The sequence below is a fragment of the Coptis chinensis genome, chromosome 2 (assembly GCF_015680905.1).
Source record: "Coptis chinensis isolate HL-2020 chromosome 2, ASM1568090v1, whole genome shotgun sequence".
NCBI lineage: Eukaryota > Viridiplantae > Streptophyta > Magnoliopsida > Ranunculales > Ranunculaceae > Coptis > Coptis chinensis.
Genome location: NC_141457.1, coordinates 84,791,422 through 84,814,430, shown reverse-complemented (window position 1 = coordinate 84,814,430; position 23,009 = coordinate 84,791,422). Strand labels below are relative to the sequence as shown.

The 23,009-nt window shown below is 41.2% G+C and overlaps 1 protein-coding gene across 1 annotated transcript; it reads left to right on the top strand.

Annotated features, from left to right (window-relative positions):
* The first annotated feature begins 1,447 nt into the window (after positions 1-1,447).
* LOC147518454 (7-hydroxymethyl chlorophyll a reductase, chloroplastic-like) lies at positions 1,448-14,509 on the top strand. The gene is made up of 5 exons (XM_086590293.1): positions 1,448-1,458; positions 12,790-13,005; positions 13,229-13,326; positions 13,477-13,696; positions 14,090-14,509. Exons 2-4 carry the CDS (start codon positions 12,852-12,854, stop codon positions 13,627-13,629), a joined length of 405 nt encoding a protein of 134 aa, XP_086446419.1. The 5' UTR covers positions 1,448-1,458; positions 12,790-12,851; the 3' UTR covers positions 13,630-13,696; positions 14,090-14,509.
* Positions 14,510-23,009: the final 8,500 nt, after the last annotated feature.

The window sequence follows — 23,009 nt, the reverse complement described above, 5'->3', positions numbered from 1 at the left end:
CCAAATATCCACGCACATTCATCAACATTAAACTAACTAGACTATCAAATTAATACAACAGAAGTGGCAGCCCCTTCAGACTTATGTCACTCTTTCACGACATTTTCTGCTCAAAGCAAAGGGAATTAGATTTCCTGGAACCTGTTTTTAACGTGGCAATTTTGCTACAACTAAACCTCGCTATGTTTAATTGCTAGCCCTTAAGAAAATGAAACCGTAGCATGCTTGCGTGGAAATTAAGGAGTTCCCTTGGCGATCGACAAATGTAGAGAACGGTTTCATACTGAAAAGTATGTATTGTAAATAGTTTGACTGTGGACAGATTTCATGAGCTCTCTACAAAACAAATTTTCTTTATGGTTTGAGAGGGAAGCTGAATCTGAATAGTAAACATAGTGTGTTTTTTAAGGAAAATATAAACGAACGACTGGAAGTTGGACAAGGTTTCTTCTCCAGTGCTTTGAAGCTTTTCTTGGGGTATACCACATGGAATATATGATAGGAAAAAGAAGAGGAGGAAGGTGAACTGTTGTTGTGTGGCTTGATGCACCATCCCTATATATTGTTTTATAATGAGGTTATGAGGGTATCCTCTCCGATTCTAAACCTATATAGAGGTTTTGCTGCACCATGAGTATTGTTTTCCAGAAATAGGTTAACAGATGTAAGGGGAAGGTAATACTTTTCTTGCTCTTATGAAATGTAAAACCACTGGCCCGTGTGATTTGTTTGTACAGGAAGCTTTATTGCTATTTTATAACCAGAAATTCAGTTATGATTTCAATTAAATAGCCTGGATGTTGAAGTTGTGATATCATGCCCAAAATAGTTCATTCAATTACGCTTTCTGAGCGTTATATTAAATAGTAAGCGAAGTTCCTGTTATATTTTGGAGAAACTGCATGTTTCTTATTTGTTCAGTTATAGCTTGTCTTCTCATAATTTTAAACAGGGTGGAGAACGTGGTGCTGTGTAAGCTTAGGTCTGTGTTTGCCATTTCAGGTAGTCCATTACTACCAGCTGTGGGCCTTTTTCATACTAGCTTAATTTATCGCTATCTCATTTCAGGGATCTGTCATACAACAGTTTCACTGGAGATCTCCCTAGCTCATTTCAGAATTTAACGAATCTCACTGGCTTGTGAGTCATACACTTGTACCGATAACTAATTAGTTCCTTTAACGAGGCATCATTGTAGTGTTTGTATTTTTGGTTCTTACTGTGGACAGAATTGCAGGTACTTGCAGAATAACGAATTCACTGACTCCGTTATTTTCCTAGCGAACCTCCAGCTTATTGATATGTATGTGCTACACGGAAATACACTGCATTTTACTACACACTGTTGGTGCTTCTATTAAATTTCCGATTCAAAGTGTGTTGTATTTGTCAGTAACATCCAAAACAATAGCTTTGTTGTGTTATTCCAACGTAATTTCAACATGTGCCAAATCTATGGTGTAAGGGAGTGATATCCTCCTTCAAGAATATCAGGCGCGTACTCAGCATGATGGAAATACCACACAAACCTGTAGAATCAGATCATGTCCCCAAGCTAAGAGAACGTTCCAGAACAGTTCGCGCATGCGAACCAGGATATAACATGACTCAGCTTATCTTCTAGAAGCAATCATGAACAGAGATGCACATGCACAAATCACTGCCACCAGCTACTGACCACTGCCGCAAGCTACTTGCCTAGACTAATAATCCACATCATCACAGCAGACCTATAAAGACAGTACTTGCACGCCTCCTTAATCTAGACCCACGTTTGTGATACACTTTACACGTGGTGGGCGAGGATTCACTCCCAACATCTATAAATACTCCTCCTATGAACTACGCCAGACCTGATTCTTCTCTCCTTCAGAATCGAGAGCAAGATACGAAGGCAGTTCGCTCCTAAGCCGAACTCGGTCCCAATAATAACCCTTCCCAGTTCCCATTCAACTGTGTATATAAAGAAAAGCTGAATCACGCCTTTACATTGGCGCCGTCTGTGGTCTCGATTACTTGAGACACTATCTTCACACAAACCAAAAGAACCAAACGCCAAAAACCAAATATCTCAAGCCTACGAAGCATGGCAAGCCTTGAAGCTCAAGTTCAAGGCCTCGCAAACCAGCTAGGCTTAACCAATGAGAGCTCAAGTTCAAGAAAATGCTGCTCTTCGTGCAAAAGTTGATGCTCAACAACAGCCAGCTGGTAACGTCGCTGAGAACGACATCAACGAAGTTAATCAGCAAATTAATGAGTTGTCGCAACGGATTGACCAGAGCGCAGTACGCAAAGACGCATCCCAGATCGTTCAGAAAATGCTCAAGATATACCGGGCTTCCCCGTTCACCACAGAGGTACTCAGTAAATCCTCTCCTCAAGATTTTGTCCATCCACGTTTCCCAATGTACGATGGCAGCACATGCCCCGGCCAACATATAGCCCGCTACATTCAAAGCCGGGCGCTTTATAGCTCCCCGGAGTTTGACCATCTTCACTGTCGGCTCTTTCCCGCCAGCCTCAAAGATGGCCCACTTGATTGGTTCTTTTCACTCGAGTCAGATTCGATCAAGACTTTCGAAAGCGACTCACCGATCCGTTTGCGGTCGATGCGTGCACAACAGGCGAAAAAGCGGTCTCGGATTCACTCTTCCAGTTATCATTTGGAGAGGATGAAACCATTCGCTAGTTCCTAGGTCGGTTCAAAGCCGAACTGTTATGCATGGAGAGTGGCCTCTTTTGCCACACTGGCATTCTCCAACGCCTGTTGGGTGCGTAACACAGACCTCTCAAGGTCGCTGATGAGGTCGCGTCCAGAAACCCTGTCAGAGCTGTATGCTCGGATCGACAAATATATTAAGCAGCAAGAAGGTTTGCGACACCACGGTCTATCAGACGACCAAGAAGTCGCGGCGATCTCTGACGACACTCCACTTGCCAAAAAACGGTCCAGGTTGCAAGCACCCAAATCAGGCAACCGCTTGGATAACAACAGAGAGTTCGCTGTCCTGACACGCTCTCCCAGCTACATACTGGAAAAGATCAAGCGAGCCTCATACTTCCAGCCTAACGTATGGCAACCCGCAGACCGACCTGACATGCCCTACTGCGTATTCCACAAAGCAAAATGTCACGAGACCGACGCTTGCTGGGAGCTCAAACATTATCTCCAAGATCTCATTGAAGCTGGACAGATAAAACAGTACACCAACATTGCTGACGGCGACTTGCGCCACAAGCTTATGGCTCGCCGAGTGCGTAGCAGATCTCCACCCCGCCGGGAACGCCAAAGCATCCAAGCTCGCTCCCGCAGCAGAGGACGCCCCATCGACCGTTCTCGTCATGATCGCTGCCCGCACTCGTCAGATTGTGACAACGTCAGAACCATCCATATGATCACTTTCCCAGATGATTCTGTTACTTCTTCCAGAGAGAAACGAAGGCGTGTCGGTGCTCTCCAAGAAGTCTATCATTTTTCTTCACAAGCAGCACACGCCCCGCGACATTCGGGTCGCCATTCAGGTGATATCACCTACACAGAGGCTGACTTCACCAAGGTCTGCCTCCCTCACAACGATGCGCTTGTCGTCCGCGTCATGATCAACGACTGGACAGTTAAGCGCGTCCTGATAGACCCTGGCAGCTTATGCAAAATTTTGTTCTACCGCACAATTTAGGAGATGAACCTACCCAAGTCAGTCTTCATAGATCCTATCACTCCTCTTTATGGGTTCAATGGCTCTAGAGCCGACCCAATCGGTGACATTATACTCCCAGTTTCAGTGGGATCAATAGTGGATAAAGTCAGCTTCAATATGCGTTTCAGCGTCTTGGACATCAAGTGGTCCTATAATGCCATCCTAGGACGGCGTTGGATTCATCAAATGCAGGCCGTACCGTCTACACTGCATCAAGTCCTTCGTTTTCCAGGCCCTGGTGATGATGGAGCTTCAGAGCAACCCATTTCGAAGCCTATCACTGTAATCAAATCGTCTCAGTGAACAAGACCGCTGAGGCCCCAATCAACATAAGAGATGAGCCCACCAGCTACACTATGGCCAAAGACTTGGTCGCCAAAGTCAGAGGCAACGCACCAACTCAGAGCGCTGGAGGCTCCAACAAGAAGACCTATCCATCTGTACAGACCCCGAAAGTCGCCAAGGTAGCCACTAATTCACTCGTCAAGACACTAGAGATCGCTCCCGTAATCAGTGCTCCATCTGTTGAGGTCGCCCCACCAGATCCCATACCACAAAAACAGCTTCTGTAGCATACTCCAGCTTCTGTTGTCATAACCACAGAAGTCATCCCAGACTCTATGGTCATAACCACAGAAAATGCTCCAACTCCAATCACTTATCAGACCAACAACGCATCCACAGAGCTCAACCCCCCAGAGGACGCTCTCCCAACACAAGCTATGACACCAGCTGAAGAGAGGCAGCGAGTGAATCTAGGAACGGAAGATGACCCTAAGTTCGTCTATGTAGGGGCTAACCTCGACCCACACTCAAAACCCAGCTTGTAAACTTTTTGTCCATGAATAAAGATATTTTTGCTTGGTCGTATATTGACGTGCTAGGTATAGATCCTAGTGTTGCCTGCCATAAGTTGAATTTCAACCCTAGTGCCAAACCAGTTCGACAGCGACCTAGGAGACTATCACTACGGTTTCAAAAAGCAATCAATGATGAGGTCGATAAACTCAAGCAAGTCGGGTTCATCTGAAAGGTCGACTACCCAGATTGGATCGTTAACATAGCGGCTGTTCCAAAAAAGAATGGCACGGTCTGCCTTTGCGTTGACTTCACCAATGTCAACTAAGAAACACCCAAAGACAGCTTCTCGTTACCAAGGATCGACCGGCTTGTGGACCATACTTGCGGCCACGAGCTACTCTACTTCATGGATGCCTATAGTGGGTACAACCAAATACCACTTGCTAAGGAAGATCAAGAGAAAACATCCTTCATTACAGAAAGAGGGGTTTATTGCTACAACGTTCTCCCATTCGGCCTCAAGAACGCTGGAGCGACGTATCAACGAATAGTAACTGACATGTTCCAGGACATGTTAGGCGATACCATGGAAGTATATATTGATGACATGGTCATCAAGAGCAAAAAAGCAGGTGGCCACCTCACTCACCTCGAGCAAGCGTTCTTAAAGAGATTTTGTCAATAAAAATTCAGTCTTGTACACAGTCATGTTTTTAATCTTTGTCAATTCAGATAGTTTAGTTACATTCGTATAGTCAAACACTCTATTCAAATCCTTCTAGGATCAACTCCGTGAGAACGCCTCGCGGTGAGCGTAAACACCCTCGGGGGCTACAAACGCATTTCGGCCAAACACGCGCCCGGAGGTCAAATATGCTCTTCGCGAGCAGAACGCTCTCAGGAGCTTACATGCTCATAGCCTCTCCAAACCTCGCTCAGTTGATGACCTATACTTCTAGGATCAACTCCGTGAGAATGCTCTCAGTGATCAGAACTCTCTCAGGGGATACAAACGCTCTCAGCGAGCAACATGCCTTCAGAGGTCAAATACGCTCTTCGCAAGCAGAACGGCCTCAGGGGCTACAAACGCTCTCAGCGAGCAACACGCCTTCAGAGGTCAAATACGCTCTTTGCGAGCAGAACGCTCTCAGTGAGCAGAACGCCCTCAGGGGCTACAAACGCTCTCAGCGAGCAACAAGCCTTCAGAGGTCAAATACGCTCTTCGCGAGCAGAACGCTCTCAGGGAGCTTACATGCTTATAGCCTCTCCAAGCCTCGCTCAGTCGAGGATCTATACTTCTAGGATCAACTCCATGAGAACGCTCTCAGTGAGCAGAACGCCCTCAGGGGCTACAAACACTCTCAGCGAGCAACACGCCTTCAGAGGTCAAATACGCTCTTCGTGAGCAGAACGCTCTCAGGAGCTTACAGTCTCATAGCCTCTCCAAACCTCGCTTAGTTAAGGACCTAAACTACTAGGATCAACTCGCGGAGAACGCTCTCGATGAAGCGTAACGCCTCGGGGCTACAAACACTCTCAAATGAAAGCAACACGCCTTCGAGGTCAAATACGCCTTTAGCGAAAGCGTAATGGTTTCAGTGAAGCGTAACATACTCGGGGCTACAAATGCTCTCAGCGAGCAACACGCCTTCAGAGGTCAAATACGCTCTTCGCGAGCAAAACGCTTTTAGGAGCTTACAGGCTCATATCCTCTCCAAGCCTCGCTCAGTCGAGGACCTATACTTCTAGGATAAACTCTGTGAGAACGCTCTCAGTGAGCAGAACGCCATCAGGGGCTACAAACGCTCTCAGTGAGCAACATGCCTTCAGAGGTCAAATCACGCTTCTTGAGGCGTAACGCCTCGGAGCTTACAGGCTCATAGCCTCTCCAAACCTCGCTCAGTTGAGGACCTATACTTTCAGGATCAACTCTGTGAGAACGCCTCCGATGAGCGAGCGCAACTCGGGGCTACAAACGCTCTCGGCCCGAAAACAACACGCCTAAAGAGGCTTAATACGCTCTTCGCAAGCAGAATGCTCTCAGGAGCTTACCGGCTCATGGCCTCCCTAATTCTCACTAGTGGGGGACCTATACTCTAAGATCAGCTCAGGGAGGTCGCTCTCCTGAGCAATACTTCTCAAGCATAACATTTTCTTAAACTAAATATCACAGGTGTACCAAAAGTGCCATACACAAAATAATAACTACAAGCAGGCAAGCAAAACATGACATTACATGTACATTCACTAATCGAACTGCCCGGCCAATGCCAGGAAGCCAGTTCCAATCCACCGATCTGCTGGGTCTACCTAGAAAATCCAGATCGGTTATTTGAACAATGGGAGCAAAATTAACGAACTGCCATTTCTGTGGAAACTAGATCTCAGTATCAACTAAGGCTAACTGTTTAGGCAAGCCTGAAAACACAGCTCTATTGTTTAACTCTCATAGAGAGGAGAACACACAAAACAGTTATCCAACTTAAACTTTTTTCAAAAACAAGATGAGAAATCACCATCAAAGAGCAACCATAACATGTTTATCCTCTGGGGCAGCACTGGTCGACGGAGGGTGCCTTGCCGATCTCAGCACAACACGCATACCTGTACCCTAGTTCCCTTGTGCCTTCTTCAACTGGAAGTATTTCTCATCCAGTTCGGCATATTGAGCACAGGCCGTGGTACACGCATCTTGAGCTTTGCGTGCGACCCCCTGACATTGCTTGGCGTACTCGGTGACTACCGCTAACTTCCCTTGCAGATTAGTCATCGCTGCAACAAGCTTAGCGTTCTCATCCACAACCGCACAGTACTTATCTGTCATCACGTCCAGCTTCGTTTTGTCAACTCCCCACGCAGCTTGCAGACATCCCAGCTCGACTCGGGAGTTGACATCAGTATCAACGTGCTGCACAGCGTTCTTCAGTTTGTCGTACCCCGCCAAAAACTACAAGGACAAGTTCAAGGTTACGATCCCTTACAAAACAGAGCGACAAGCCTAAGAAGTAAACACTCACCAAACAAGTAGCCATGTCCATGGTGCCCAGTAGCGTGTCCATATTTTCATCCTCAACCTTAGCTTTGTCGCCGTCCAGCACGATCTCCTTCAGCAGACTGGTCGTTATGGGCGCCGAGTGGAAGCTACAGTCAGAGCGTTTTTTCGCACGCTTCTTCCCCGTTCTCTCCGTATAGTAGAATTCGCTCCCCACATCCCCGATACGAGGAGGCGAACACTCACCAGCGAGGTGATGACCTTGCTCCAGGTCGCTAGCTCCCTCAGCAGCTCGACCAGTGCCGTCAGCTTGCCGAGGCGAACTAAAGACAATGCCACTCGTCGCGCGACCTGAACTCCTGGGTCACTTGTTGCTCTTGGCCCCTGACGCTACAACTTTTCTTTTGCCACGATCTCCATGAAAGTGCGGGTGGAACTCCATTTCCTCCATTATCAGAGAGGAGCTCTCTCTCAAACTCCCCTCTCCCCTGACATATTTGCGGCGGTACCCGGGTTAAAAGAAACCTACGCGGGGCCGCAGTTAAATAAACAAGCCTCAAGTTCCTTTTCAACAAAACAAAAGAGAGGGACAGTCAAACAGAGAAGCCAAACATACCTGAGTAAACTGATGAAGTAAACGACGCAACACAGTCGAGAGAAGAGACGCGACAGCAAGAAGAAGAGCAAAGGAAGAGCAAATGCCTTTGCTCTTCCAAGAACACTACTACTTATGGTAAAGTAACGTATCTTCCCAAGAAAGGTCATGATGGCATCGAGATGCCAAAACGGCAGGCTACCTAGCAGCCATCATGTCATGTCTCCCGACCACCCATATTCTTACACGTGCCACGCACGCACTGTAACTCAGGCAGCTCCAAGGTGGAGAACGCCCCTTGCGTCCTCAGACATGTGCGACCTACACCGTTTAAATTGGATAGCAAGCACGACAGACCAGCAAAGTCACAGGTCGTCGACACCGTACCCTCCGTACGACAAGTCGCAACAGCATACACATACTTGCAGAATGCAAACATTCATATCATACACAATACTACTTATATTAAGCAAAGCAACATATTTCACATCCACAAAAAGGAGCGAACTGACGACCTCAGTGAAGCCTCAGTTCGCAGACTAACCGAGCTGCTGAGAATACTTAGGAAATCCAACTCAGTTAGCCACTAGTCATCATAATCACAGGCAAAGAAGAAAAACGAGCTGCCCAGGTCAACCCAGGAAACCAGCTTTCTTGTTTACGGCCAAAAGGCCAATTACAACCACAAACACCAACAACTTTTTCAAACAACATCATCAAAGTTTTCTGCAAGAATGACATTCAACACTTGGGCAGAGCTCGGATCACCAGTAGATGCCACAACTGCCTCGGTAACGGGCACATTCAGCTTGCCAGAAACCTGAAGTTGATCACTCACCACACCAGTAATAAGGGGAAGCACGATTGCAGGAACAGTGATAGCATCTTCGAGTGGCCCGCCCCCGCGTTCTCCCGAAGCTCTTCGCTCTCGCTCCTCCTACAGGTCGTCACATTTCTTCTCCAGTTCCTCCACCTCAGCACGGATGGTGAGATAGGCCTCTTTCGCCTGCAATGTGGAAGTCTTACATCGTTCAACATAGGCTTTCACTGCGACTAGGTGGCCCTTCAACGCCTCCACCTCATGCTTCTGCCCGATCGACTCATTCAGCGCAGATCTCTTCTCCAGCGTCAAGGCAGTGAGTTGGGGCTTCAAAGCGTCCAGTTCTTTCTTCTCAGACTGTTGCACAACTCAAAGATTTGAATGCTCGTCCCTCAGAGACTCGACCTCCGTCTTCTCCAGGTCAACGAACTGAGCGGCCCTCTTCAGTTTCTGTTACCCAGCGATCAGCTGCGACAACTCGCACATCATATCACGTTAGCATTAAACAACATCATATAACACAACAAAACAACCAAGTTTTAACGCAAAAGTTACTCACCAGGCACATCGCCTTATATATCCCCCTCAGATTCGACTCCAGCTCCATCGCATCCAGGTCTTTCCTATCACCGTCCACGTCATACTCTCCAGCAAATAAACAGCTATGGGTGCGGACTTGTAGCTGCAGTCCGACCTCCTCACATAACGCTTCTTCCCAGTCACTTCATCTACATAAATCAGGTTGCGCTCCTGCTCATCTTTCCCAGCACTGGAGTGCCCCTTACCAGTCTCTCTCATACCAACCTTCCCCTTCATCTTGCCAGGAGCATCTCCAACAACCCTGGTCGGAGCGACCTCCGGGGCGTCCTCACCCAGAACGCTGAAGTCGGGCATCGGTCTCGCTTTCGAGCTACGAGCCACCCTTCCCCCAGTTTGCCCTTCACCACCCCCTAGTGTGGACTTAGCTACCCTCGCAACCTTGGAAGGTCGAGACTCGGGGTCGTTACCCTTCCTCATCGACAAGCGAGGTTCAGGGATTTCAAAGAGATAGTCCTCCAAATCGAATGGAGAGTCCTTTTGACCTTGCCCAACTCCCGACCCAGACGCACCAGCACCTCCGGCGGGTCCCTTCACCCCAGTACGACCGCGGTTCCTATCTTTCCTAGTCACTAGATCACTCTGACATTTTTCTATCACAGTCTTCCTCGACGTTCTCCCGCCCACCTTACCCCGCGCCCTGCTCTTTTGCACCTCCCTCTTCTCCCTAATCGTAGGTCCGTCCCGTTCCTTAAAGAAATGTGCGACTTTCGGAAGCTTCGTCTGTTTCTCAGCTCGAGTCAACCTAGCGAACTTCTCAATCACCTTTCGGCTCGTGTCCTTTTCTAGGGGGATATCTGCAAAGACAACAAAATAGTAATATTAGTATGGCTTAATTAACGCAAGATCAATATTCTCAAAGAGCGTACTGGTACCCACCAGTAAAGTCGCATATTTTAGTTTCCACACTGAACCTGCTCGCACAGTAGTTTCCCACAAGCAGAAACGGTCTTTTATCCTAAGACTCGTTACTCACACCATCCAGAATGCTCGACAGCTTAGCTCGGGTTTGCAAGCTAAAGTTAAGCGACTGAGATCGCTTTAGGGAGTAATGCTCAATAATATCAGCGACCTCTATCCGGTATTCACCGCTGGCGTTCAGCAGGTCAAACACCTTGAACAACCGCCACGTGTTACCCACAAACTGAACAGGCGCTTTGCCACAGCGGTTCAAGAACTCACAAACCAGCTTAGAGAACGGTATCGTCATATGCGCCCTCAGCTACCCCTCACAGACAATAACTCCATAGTTCGGTGGGGTATACATATTGCTAAAGACCAAAGCGTTCTGTTCGGGCTCATGGATCTCCAGACCGCTTACGGTTATCCCATATTTTTTCCTTAAATAGGGGAACGCCCTCAAAGCGTGTCTGTCCACAGCCCTAGGCAGCATCCCGCTGGATGCCGACCCCTCACAGCGACCTGAAGTGCTCGCTTCAGCACCCACAGATGCAGATCAAGCCTCATCTTCCCCACTTCCAGCCTCCTCAACTGCTTCATCTTCATCACTAGTCTCACTCACCCCACACACCGACTCATCTTTCTTTTCCTCCTGATTAGCCCAACCAAGAGAAACTTCGCGAACCTCATGAGATTGCGTATCATCTGAGTTAGACATCTCTCTTTCGCCCTAACAATTCTAACCACTAGTAATTAAGCAAACGTCCTAACAACTCTAGAGCAAAGATTAAGCACGAAGCAAGAAGACAATGGCAAAAAACTAACCTGAAGGTTGTTGCGGTACTGACTTATTTTTTACAAGGCGAAGCAACAAAGTGATGTTTCAAAAATCGCAAGCGTAATCTTTGAACAACCGCCCCTCCAGTTTCCAAGGCATTATGATTACACCCTAGCCCTAACCGCACACGACTTCCAACAAGTTGTCCTGTCTTTTCAAATCCCGAAAAAATGGGGCGGCACATTTTCTCTGCAACTACTCAGATCCTCTCACGTGACGAACACGTGTCAAACGTCTACGCCCACTAGCTCACATGATAACACAGGTCGTTCTCCTTAGCTCGTCAGGTATTTCCAACTCTAACATGCTCCGCATGCGCTACCGTTTTCTCTCAGCAAGCCGCTTCCATGACCGGCACGCCCTACTGAGAGGGGGTTGTGTAAGGGAGTGATATCCTCCTTCAAGAATATCAGGCGCGTACTCAGCATGATGCAAATACCACACCGACCTGTAGAATTAGATCGCGTCCCCAAGCTAAGAGAACGTTCTAGAACAGTTCGCGCTAGCACGCGAACCAGGCTATAACGTAACTCAGCTTATTTTCTAGAAGCAATCATGAATAGAGATGCACATGAACAAATCATTGCGACCAGCTACTGACCACTGCCGCAAGCTACTTGCTCAGACTAATAATCCACATCATCATAGCAGACCTATAAAGACAGTACTCACACACCTCCTTAATCTAGACCCCACGTTTGTGATACACTTTACACGTGGTGGGCGAGGATTCACTCTCAACATCTATAAATACTCCTCCTATGAACTATGCCAGACCTGGTTCTTCTCTCCCCTCAGAATCGAGAGCAAGATACGTAGGCAGTTCACTCCTAAGCCGAACTCGGTCCCAATAATAACCCTTTCCAGTTCCCATTCAACTGTGTATGTAAAGGAAAGCTGAATCACGCCTTAACATATGGTAAGATGCAAAACTTGCTTTCAACTTATCGTATCTGAATTATTACTCATACAGTTGCACTGACTACATTTTACTATATGTTAGGATTGGGGAGCACGCATTCCAAATTGGAGGAGATTATCCCAAGTGACCAAAAAATCAACAGCCCGCCAGCTACCGATAGGATATGTAACTTATTTTACATGTAACTTATAAGTAATATGGAGGTGCATTACTTACATTCCCTTATCTCTATTATGAAGCATGAAATGAACTTCTATTGGAAATTAAACGTAATATATGATTGTTTGTACTAGAAGTATCTAGGTGTTTTTGGGATTATGGTCAATGTGCTAGAAGTCTAGAAGTCTCTCTAGAACTTTATTTTGGTTCATGTATGTATTGTCGGGGAATTCTCCCAAGGAGTTAATGAGAACCTAGAAAGAAAGATCCCCAAGTGCATATATATAAATATATATTCATGGAGAGTCATTCTATGATGTAAAGAATATTGGTAATGAGTGATTAGTGGTTGCACTTTATTTTCTACGGTTTTTTGTTCACACTGTTATTGTGACAATTCAATAATGTGGGATACATTTTAACATCATCTTGAAGATGACCTTTTTTGTCTTTTATTCCAATGTCAGGCGGCAGGTGTAAAGAGGCTTCTCTTCTGTGGTGTAGGGTGCCAAGTGCAAGGTTATGGGTTATGTTCTCAACATTCCTTTGTATGTTCAAATTTTCGTGTTACAAACTTCACAATTTTAATGCAGAGTGGTTTCTTTATGATCTGCAAAGCATTAAGAGCGAGAGAGCAACATTTAAACTTGGAAAAAGCTCATGCGTTCTTGGAACCAACTGTGGTAATGAAAATTATTTTTTTAGTTTTTACCATTCTCTTTATCTGTGTCTCTTTCGACTGAAAAATCTGAGTATGTAAATATATAATTTAGTAGTATATGTACGTACATCTTTTTAAGAGATGATCAAAGCATTTTCAGTTGTGTAATTGAAGCTCCAGATCATCAGGAATCCTTAAAAAATACATAACCTTCAGTTCAATACTAAGACCTTTTTTTTTGTTAGTGGACAATGGTACTCGTAAGGGACTAGAAAAGTTCCTAAAGGCTGCCAGCAGTGAGCCAGAAACGGTTCTGCATTATGAGTTTATGCAAGATTACAAGGTCAGAATATATTTGAGTTTTTTCCTTTAATTGCAGTATTTGTTGCTTATGACATCTAGCAGTCTTTGATCCTTTCATCATGATGTATGGAAAAAAGACGATATCATGCAACTGCCCTTTTATGATTTTAATTGACGTCCACTTTTATAGGTCCACTTGAAGCATTTGGATGAACACACCGAAGAGGTGCTTTTAAAGACAAAACTGCTCAAATGTAACCCTGCAGGAATAGTTTTTACCGTTGTTGGAGTAGCTTTAGTGGCGACCTGTTCAGCAATTATTATTGCAATTCGTATAAAATGATCAAGAGAATATAAAATGCACAACGTGGAAGGTGATGGGAATTCATTACCAGTCAGTACAACGTATGGTAGGTGTTCCAGCCATTTTGCTATTATAAATACTTTACATTGCATACATTTTCCTCGGGTTGAATTCTTGTATGGTTCTTAGATGGTTAGTTAATACCATTTACCCCTTTGCGAAAACCCGATAAGTCTAAGTTTTTTGGAACATGACCTTGATTCCGTACCATTCTATAACCTAATGTTTTGGTATATTACCATGTTCTCGAAGTAGGGAAGCAATTGATAATTGATAATACTGCGGTTCATACTTGTTTCATGTCATCTTTTCTACTTACAATATAATTATGAGCGTGGCTTCCATCCATTACCGTTTGACCTTCTTTTCTCAACAAGAATACCTATTACAAAATGTTACAAATGTTCTCTTACTTCTTTGCTTCTCCGGTTTATTACAGATTATGCCTTTGACATTCCGTAAGATATTCCGAAAACTTGCCTAATATGTCTCCTCCCATGCTTGCTCGAGGAGTCGACCCTCTGTTCCCATGGCACACCTTTGGAAACTTCGAATAAAAGAGCATGTTTTACAAAGAGATCCAGAAACCCGGTGACTGCTAAAACTTATACCGTTGCAGAGCTGCAATCAACTACAAACAGTTTCAGCGAGGATCACCTTCTTGCAGAGGGATCACTCGGTTCTGTTTTCAATGCAGGGTTTCAAGATGCCCAAGTATGATCTGACGACTAAACTTATTGTTAATAAGTAACATATTTTTTCAAGTAAAATGTGATAATTAAGCAAGCTCTTTCTGTGGTTTTCATAACAGATTTTAGCTGTAAAGAATATCAATACAGTAGCACTATCTATCCATGAAGAGGAACAATTCTTGGATGTGATTTAGAATCAAGCACATTTAAACTTAAAAGTGTACAATGAATGCAGAATATTGCATGGACGTAGTTCTGGACGTTAAAGAATATGAGGTTAAAGGAAAAATATGAATGAAGTGTCGATGAATTTACACACACTAGAAATGGAAGCTAAGAATAAAGTTACATGCTAAAGATCGTATGAATACTCTAAGAACAATACAATGTTGCAGTGTGCTTCAAAGAGATTGTAATTATATAGGAGATATTGAATGCTTAAGAAAAGCTCTGTGGAAATAGAGGGGCATAGTACGTCTTGCATATGCATATCCTACCAACTTGATAGAAGCTCCGCGCCCGCTATCACATTCAGCTGTACTGCAATGGTGGGTGAGTTTCAATTAGATCGCAGTAGTTCATCAGATGCAAACCGGCCATGACCTGAATCTACTACACTGGGATAAGACAACATTCTATATTTGTGGTAAGTACAGAGGCTCTAAAATCATAAAAAACAACATCCAAACACATGGATGCAGTGGTTGCATGTAAAGTTCATAACGAGGAAGTCCATCGAGGAATCAAGTCCTGTGATGGATAGATTTATAAATGGTGTTAGAAATCAACTACACGTCTGAATGGATTTTTCCTGCCAATGGAACACTAATAATAAGCCACACTATTGCACAACAATGATGATCCAGAGAAATGTAATATTCTATTCAAAATAATCAAAAGGCTAAGCATAGGAAATTATATATATAAATTGTATTAATTTAGTTATTATATATGTATATCAGTATATGACAATATGACAATATGACGCAAACACAGTTCTTCTCCACAGTTATTTCACATACTAAATTATATAATTGTTTCATTGTTTACAAAATAAATATTACATGGGTCAACTTTTCAACTTTTGAAATTGAGATTAAATAGACACTTTTAATTGCTATACAGTTGCGTCCATGTATTTAGTGGTGTAAAATGGTGTGTTTAAACATACGTTTCATTCAATAAATTCACCTATAATAACAATCGAGTGACATCGCCACAGGTTAAATTCTAGTCTATATAATAAAGCAGTTTGGTTTTTTATGCTGTTATATCGAGCGGTCAGGAAGAAAATAGTTTTGGGATGATCCTACGGTGATAAATCAATTTCTTTTAAGAGTACTACTTACTCTTAAAAACTTGCCACCGAAATAAAAACCCAAAAACCCTTGCTTTCCCCTCTTTATAGCTGAACTAATAGTTAAAGGTGTGTAAAGCTAAAAGGATAGTCGAAAGCAGGATGAGATGGGAAGCTGAAGACAGTACAAAATAGAAATTATTAGGAGGGGGCTCGCCTCTAATCAATCAAAGTTTGCGCCGCTATACTCTTTCTTAGGCAGAACAAGAATCTCAACCTTCGCAGCCGGGCCTATGGTTCAAAACAGGTCAGGTCATCCTAATCCTAGCTGGTATGCAAATTTGCTTTCCCCTATTCAGTAGAGATTGGGTTAATCCATTAGTTACCCGGGTGCAAAATATTCTATTCTCTTACTTATCTGGTTCTGAAACCAATACTTTCTTCAATCCTACATAGAAAAAAAAAGGATAGCAAGAGTTGCTGCTCGCATCGTTCTTCAATTGATCGATGTCATTTCCCAGGAAATGAGATCCAAAAAGCACATGGCGGAGTTACCTTATTGGTGAGTCTTGGCCGGGTTAGTGCACATGGAAGAAAACTTTATTGTACGTTATTTCCTTTTTGTTTTGGTAAATCTTTGATGATCTATGATTTTGAACTTCCGGTTTTAATGAATAGTGTTTCATGCCATTGTTAAAAGAGAATGCTTACATAAACTGCAATAACAAAGGTCAGCTTTCAAATTCGGCAAGTACCATGTCATCATGAGTATTGCTACTGTCTTTTCTCTGCTTAATATGTTTCCTTTCTAGAGAAATTTGGTCAATCAAAGTAGTTCCTAATTGTTTTTCTTTTTTTGTCAGCAAATTTTCTAAGGTTGGTTTTCCGGATCTTCACATAGTCCTTCCAGGTGCTCTTTTTTGCTCCAACTTAGCAACTAAATTTTAGTTTGTAATATATGTTAAGTTGCAATTCCATAGTCCAATTCAATAGATAAACCCATATATCTAAAATTAAGCCGTATGTCAAAATATATTTTGATAGAGAAAGCCTGCGTGCGTATTCCATTGCTTCTGATTTGAGTACGTTTATGGAAGATTGGTTTTTGAGTACGTTTTCATAAAGGTTTTATGTGAGTATGAGTACTGGTCTATATAATAAAATAGTTTGGTTTTTTTATGTTGTTATATCAAGCAGTAAGGGAGAAAATAGTTTTGGGATGATCTGACGGTGATTATAAGTTTATAATAACAATCGGGCTTTTAGCGAAACGGGCATTTAGTGCAAAACCCTTCGTTCTTTCACTTTTTCCTCTTCCTCACAAGTTCGCCAACCCTTTTTTCTTCCAGTAAGCTAACACCTGGCGGCACACCCTTTCTTCTCACCCTCTCACGTTCAATCACAAGGATCTCCACGCAATCATCAGTAAGAACCCTTTGTTATTTCTCTTCACGCAAGCACTCAAGTTTTTTTTTGTCTTCATGCTAATCGACACTCCAAGTTCAACTCTACTCTAATTTCTGGTATATATATATATATAATGGGGAAAAAAAAAGATTTTCATTTTAGTAGTTTTTTAGGAACCAGAAAAAGTTTTTTTCTATCAATGGCGACTATGAAAGTGAAATGGTTGGTTTTATCAATCTTTTTTGCTATCATTTGTGTTAATGTTAACGGAGATGCTGGGGTAGAAATTGTAATTGAATCTGATGTTGTTTCTGATTCATCTTCGAAATTGGAAATATAACAACTTAAATCTAAGATCTCTGTCTTAGGTCAGTTTAATAACTTCATTGAGCATTGTGAGGTTGTTGATGAGAAAGCTGGTAGTATTTCATCTTTGCAGGGAGAGATTTACTTGATTCAGGTAAACGTTTTAGTGTGACATTAAGTATTATTTATTCAATCATTACTTGGTTATAAATGTAGCATTTTTACAATGTCGATTTGTTATTGTTTAATGAGTATAAATATCGTGCACCTTTAATTTTATGCCCAACTTTTGGAGAATCAATTCAATCGATACTAGATTGATAGTTGGCTTATATTTATTGTGTAATTATTTTTGTTATGATTGCTGTTGTTTTGGGTGTTTGACGTATCACGGTGAATTCATTTCTTTGTAATAATGGTTTCGAAGAAGTTATCAGGGTCTAAGATGTTGGACCAAACAGTTTGGGTTTATTTATGCAGGTTGATGAATATATTTCAGTAGTTTTAGCACAATATTTCTCCACAAATATTTAGGAAGTCTTCCAACAATCTTTCATATAGTTGGTCAAAATATAATAAGTAATTCGAATTTTGTCTTAACACTGTTGGTTTGTCTATATATGTAGAAGAAGGGCTCGGTAGCTACTGAGGAGTAGGTCGGAAAGGCACATGCACGCACAATTGAACTTGAAAAGCAGGTTAGTTAAGGATGGAATTGAAGAAGACTCCACCCTCTTGAAAACGATTATAAATGTTTAAGTTAGCTAATTATAAATGAGTGTCTTTTAACCATTTATTTATTTATTTTTGTTGTCTGCTCTACGCACCTTAATTGAAAGTCGCAACATCTATTTGAAATAACTCTCTTTCTCCCCACTTTACTCGAGCAAAAATATATGTACCCACGAAATTAGGAAATAAGAATAAGAATCCTTCGTATGGTAAAACTTTCCAAAAAACAAACATACTACTAACCACCTAGAAAAAAACAGTTCATTCAACCCCTGTTTTTACTTTTCTTCACCGGCAAAAAACTTTTCTTCACAACCCAAATAAAAAATCCCATTAGAGCAAGTTCGACTCTCTTTAGTGGTTTCTACAAGTATTCCAAGAGCACTCCAAGTTCCACTCTTTAGTGGGTTTCTTCAATAACGGCAATAGAAGGTGTTTTCATCCAATTCTTATGTGAATCTTTAATTCTTAGTTTGATTGTCACCTTATTGCCTTATTTTTAACAATTCACTGATGCTACCCCGTCGACTTATACCGACTGGCGACTACAGTCCACTATATTCCTTGAGAAAGCTAGCTAGAGTATTTTTTTATTATTATTTTGTATCGATCAACTTTACAATCTAGAATGAAGCCTCTAAATGAGTGTATGACTGAACTTTTAAGAAACTTAAAATAAGTGTTTTGGCAGGTTATCTCATGCAAGGAATGGACTCAATTTTTGATACTTTGTATGACTTTGAGATAATGTAGTTCAAAAGGTTATTATTAGTTCAATAGTATTATGTATTTACGTTTTGGAATGTCCAAGCTAGGAACACCAATTCATCTCAAAATTTCTATTGTACATTAGACACCAAGGTATTTGTGTTGGATGCTCACACTCTTTCTATCAAAGGTGTATACACTAGAAAGTTAAGGAGTATGCATGATCAGTGAAGACTAAGCACTACTATTTTTGTGGTACCATTTGAACATTGATTAATTTTGGCCATTTTTTAATTGGTTGTGTGATGATGAAGGGAATCAAATGAATATGAAATGAAGCCTCTCTGTTTTTCAACTTCAAAATTATGAATGAATAGCATTGATCAACAGAGAAAGCTATCCATATACTTGCCGTTAATCTGCTATGCTTATTAGTCTGATCTGCATATGGTTTTATGTGCCATCATAACTAATGTGGGTGCTTACTGTATATTTTTTGTTCTTGGTTGTTTGAATTGCTTAATGATAACAAATTGGAATTTTTGTTAAGTTATTGTCATAGTTCATGGTGTTGCTCTGTAATTCTTTTCATTGTCTTCTTAGAAATTTTTTGAGTTGTTGTATACTTTGAAAAATGAATTTATAAATAACTAAACTGGCACATTGTCGTGTGAAGTTATTTATAATCCATATCATGTCTAATATCAATATGACGCATACAGGTTCATTTCATATGTAAAAAAAAAAAAGGGGAAATCATGCCAAATTTTTAAAAAATAAATTGATGTAAAATGGCATTTGATTCAATAAATTCACCCATAATAACAATCGAGTGGCATCGCCACGAGTTAAATTCTAGTCTATAATACAAAACAACTCAGTTTTTAAGCAAGTTATAAGGACTTAAGTGGTGGTCCTGATTTCCTCGGGATCTGTGTAGGTAGACTTTCTTAAAATTAAAATCCTATAATTTAGGAAGCAATCTTTATTGATTTAGAAACTCGAAGGATAGTTCTTCCATAACTTTATTTTAAGAGTCTTTATTAAAGGCTTAAAGCTTCTTACGTTCTTTGGTTCATCTTCTCTAGTGGCAAGCTTCTTTCAAGATGAAAATCAGATCTAATAATTGAGTTTGCAAGGTGAGCGTTAATTGTTATGAAAATTAGTTCTACACATGTCTTGCCAAAGTGCATGACGTCCCTGAATTTTCTCCCCAACCAATTCGAACTGGAGATTATTAATTTTTATTCTAGGTCCGTCAATTTTGTAAATATGTCCCTTTTATACAATCTTATAGTTGTAGTTCATCCACTACCTCAGTATTGATCTTTAAACGAGCAATGGTCAATTGGTAGTTTGTTTTTATAACTTTATATAACTATGGTATCCAATTCCATATTTGATGCATGTTTAATTTGGAGTTCCATACAATAACAATCTAATAATATATGAAATTTATATGTTTTTGCTTTTGTGTGTACAATTAGTTTCATTCCTCGGTCTATAGCATTAAACTTAAGATGATTCCTTACTTTACCTGAAAACATAATCCATGGTGATTCCGTATGCATACCTTCTTCAAAAAATTAACTTGCTACCGTTGGATACTTTTAGAAATAGAAGCACCGTTATAGTCTGGCCTGATAAAAACCGTACCATATATATTTGACATCACAAAGATCAATACCGCCAACAAACCTCCCACGTAGGAATCTCAATATCCACCACTACATTCTTTTTAGGATGGTAATTGAACCATTAGTAATGACTCCTAATTGTGAAAGTGAAATTCAGTTAGTTGTCTTGCTTTTAGTCCATAGTGTAATTATTCTTCTTCTCTTCATTTTTCTGATATGTTACTTCGTACTACACATCTCTCACTCTTTTCATTTGTTATCTCCTAAAAAAGTTGTACTAAGTTGATCAAATTGATAAAACTCAAAATGAAAGGATTCAAAGGGTTGCACAGTGGGTTCAAGTTAGTGATCTGTCTTCACTGGTATTATTAAGATATGTAGAGCTAATTAGTGTGCGACAGAATTACATTGTATGTCCACTAATAAAAAGGCTTTGGGAGGGGGCATGTAGAGAGGCACTTCATTAACATAATAATATGGAGTGGAATGTCCAAGCTAGGAACACCATTACATCAACAATATCATATTATACATTAGACGCGTACATCCTTCGCTTGAGTTGCCATAGTATTTGTGCTGGATTGCTTGACCATATGGCCGGAGTAGCATAGCCACATGGATCTCTATTAGAAAAGTAGTCCTTCTGAATTGAAACTCTTCCCACCCGTACTAAAAAAATTCGAAAAAAGTATGTTTCTAGGATTAGAAAATAATTGGTAAAACATTTTTTTTTTGTTTAGTAGCGGGTCTTGGTTGCAAATGAGATTAAACTTAAACTTTTGAACCCACCTTAAAGAACCTCATTTGGTGAAAGTATCAATTGCATAAGGAGATGCTGAGGATCATTTTTTTCTCAAGATGTTTAATATAGTTGTTTAGCGTGAAATTATACAATATAAAAAATGTTGTATGCATTTTTGTAAAAGCAGAGTGCTGTAGGCACGGGTCATGACTAGTCTATCTAATAAAATAGCTTGGTCTTTAAGCTCTTTGTGTGAAGCCTACATCGGATGGGTAACAGTTAATACAATCAGTACATCTGACGGTAGACCGACACGATTGAAGAGCAAGTTGATACCAATTATGAAACTACTCAAATATACTGATTGATACCAATTAGGAAACTACTCAAAGATACTGATTGATATTAATTGATATTATATCTCATATCTTCATTCGGATATATATCCACGGGATCCAAGACTATATAAATCTAATTTAAGTTGATTCCAATTAGGAAACTACTCAAGATATTGATTGATCCAACGCTATATAAATCTAATCCAGACTGACGTAGTATGTGTCTTTGGCTATTGCAACACGGTAGTACATGTGGTAGAGTTAATCTAAGTTGATTCCAATTAGTATATACAAAGCTCAAAGTTTAGTTTCGGTGCTTTAATCTCCCGCTTTAGAAGCATTGAAGCCTGACTCAAACAAGAAATTGAAGCAGTGGAATCACTATCCAATTACCACAAAGCACAAGCCCTGGGTAAGTAAAATCATATAGAGGTGTCGATCATCACTCACACCAATCAATGAAGTATAGATTATAGCAGGGCCATGGACACTACATTAGTGGCCTATAATTTTTTTTTTGTTTTTTGTTTTTTTTCGCCATAAATATATTTGAAGTGAGAATCATGTCCTGTTACATAATGAATAAGCCATGAATAAACTTAATCACGGACACTTCACATTGAAAGATTGAGACTTGGGAGTGGGTAAGACTAAAGAGTGTTTGACGTAACATTAATTCCTATGTTTAGCTCTTTGTTCTGGTTAACCGAGGCATGAATTTTGCGTTGGATTACTGATGATTAGTTTTATTTCACTATTCAATTGTCAGTGTCCTAAGAAATAAAAATTGTCACACCTTTTTATCATTTTTCAACTGCAGGTTGGTTCAGTACATCGACTCTTATGATCCACCACTAAAAGGATTGTCATATTTGCAGCCATTAATGTATGTATTCTATGTTAATGACTAACTTACACATAACTTTGAAACAGATAGAGTTGCCTCCGAGTAGAGGTGAAGATTTGCAAATGAAGTGCTTGCTCGAGCTTTATGGACTTAAGGTAAGTTTATGGCGCCTATAACAACATAATAACATTAATAAGCCATTTTATTCCCATATATGATATAGTTTTACTCATGAGATAAATGGAAGTTTGTGAGTAAGGTAGGGCTGATTATATCACTTTTTTATCGTTAACTTTTAGTCTAGGGTTATTGATGTTCAACTGAAGCAAAATGTTGAGCTTATGGACCAAATTGCATAGAGCCACATTGTCCTTTATACTGCTGTTTGAGACTTAAATTTGATCCTCTCTCTTAGCTAATGGACGGGGCTTGACTTCGAGATATATTACAACACTGCACAAGAAATTCTTGATTATTTTTTATCAAGTAGTTTTATCCTTTTCCTTCCACTCGGCACTACTTTCTTTTAGTCAGCATTTTTAGGTTTTTTATATCCATTGTATATGTTTGGTATCTGTGAATCTGCAATACATTTAATTAAGTATGATCCTGACTTCAAATAAAATAACTCTTTATTACTAAGCTTGGTCGCT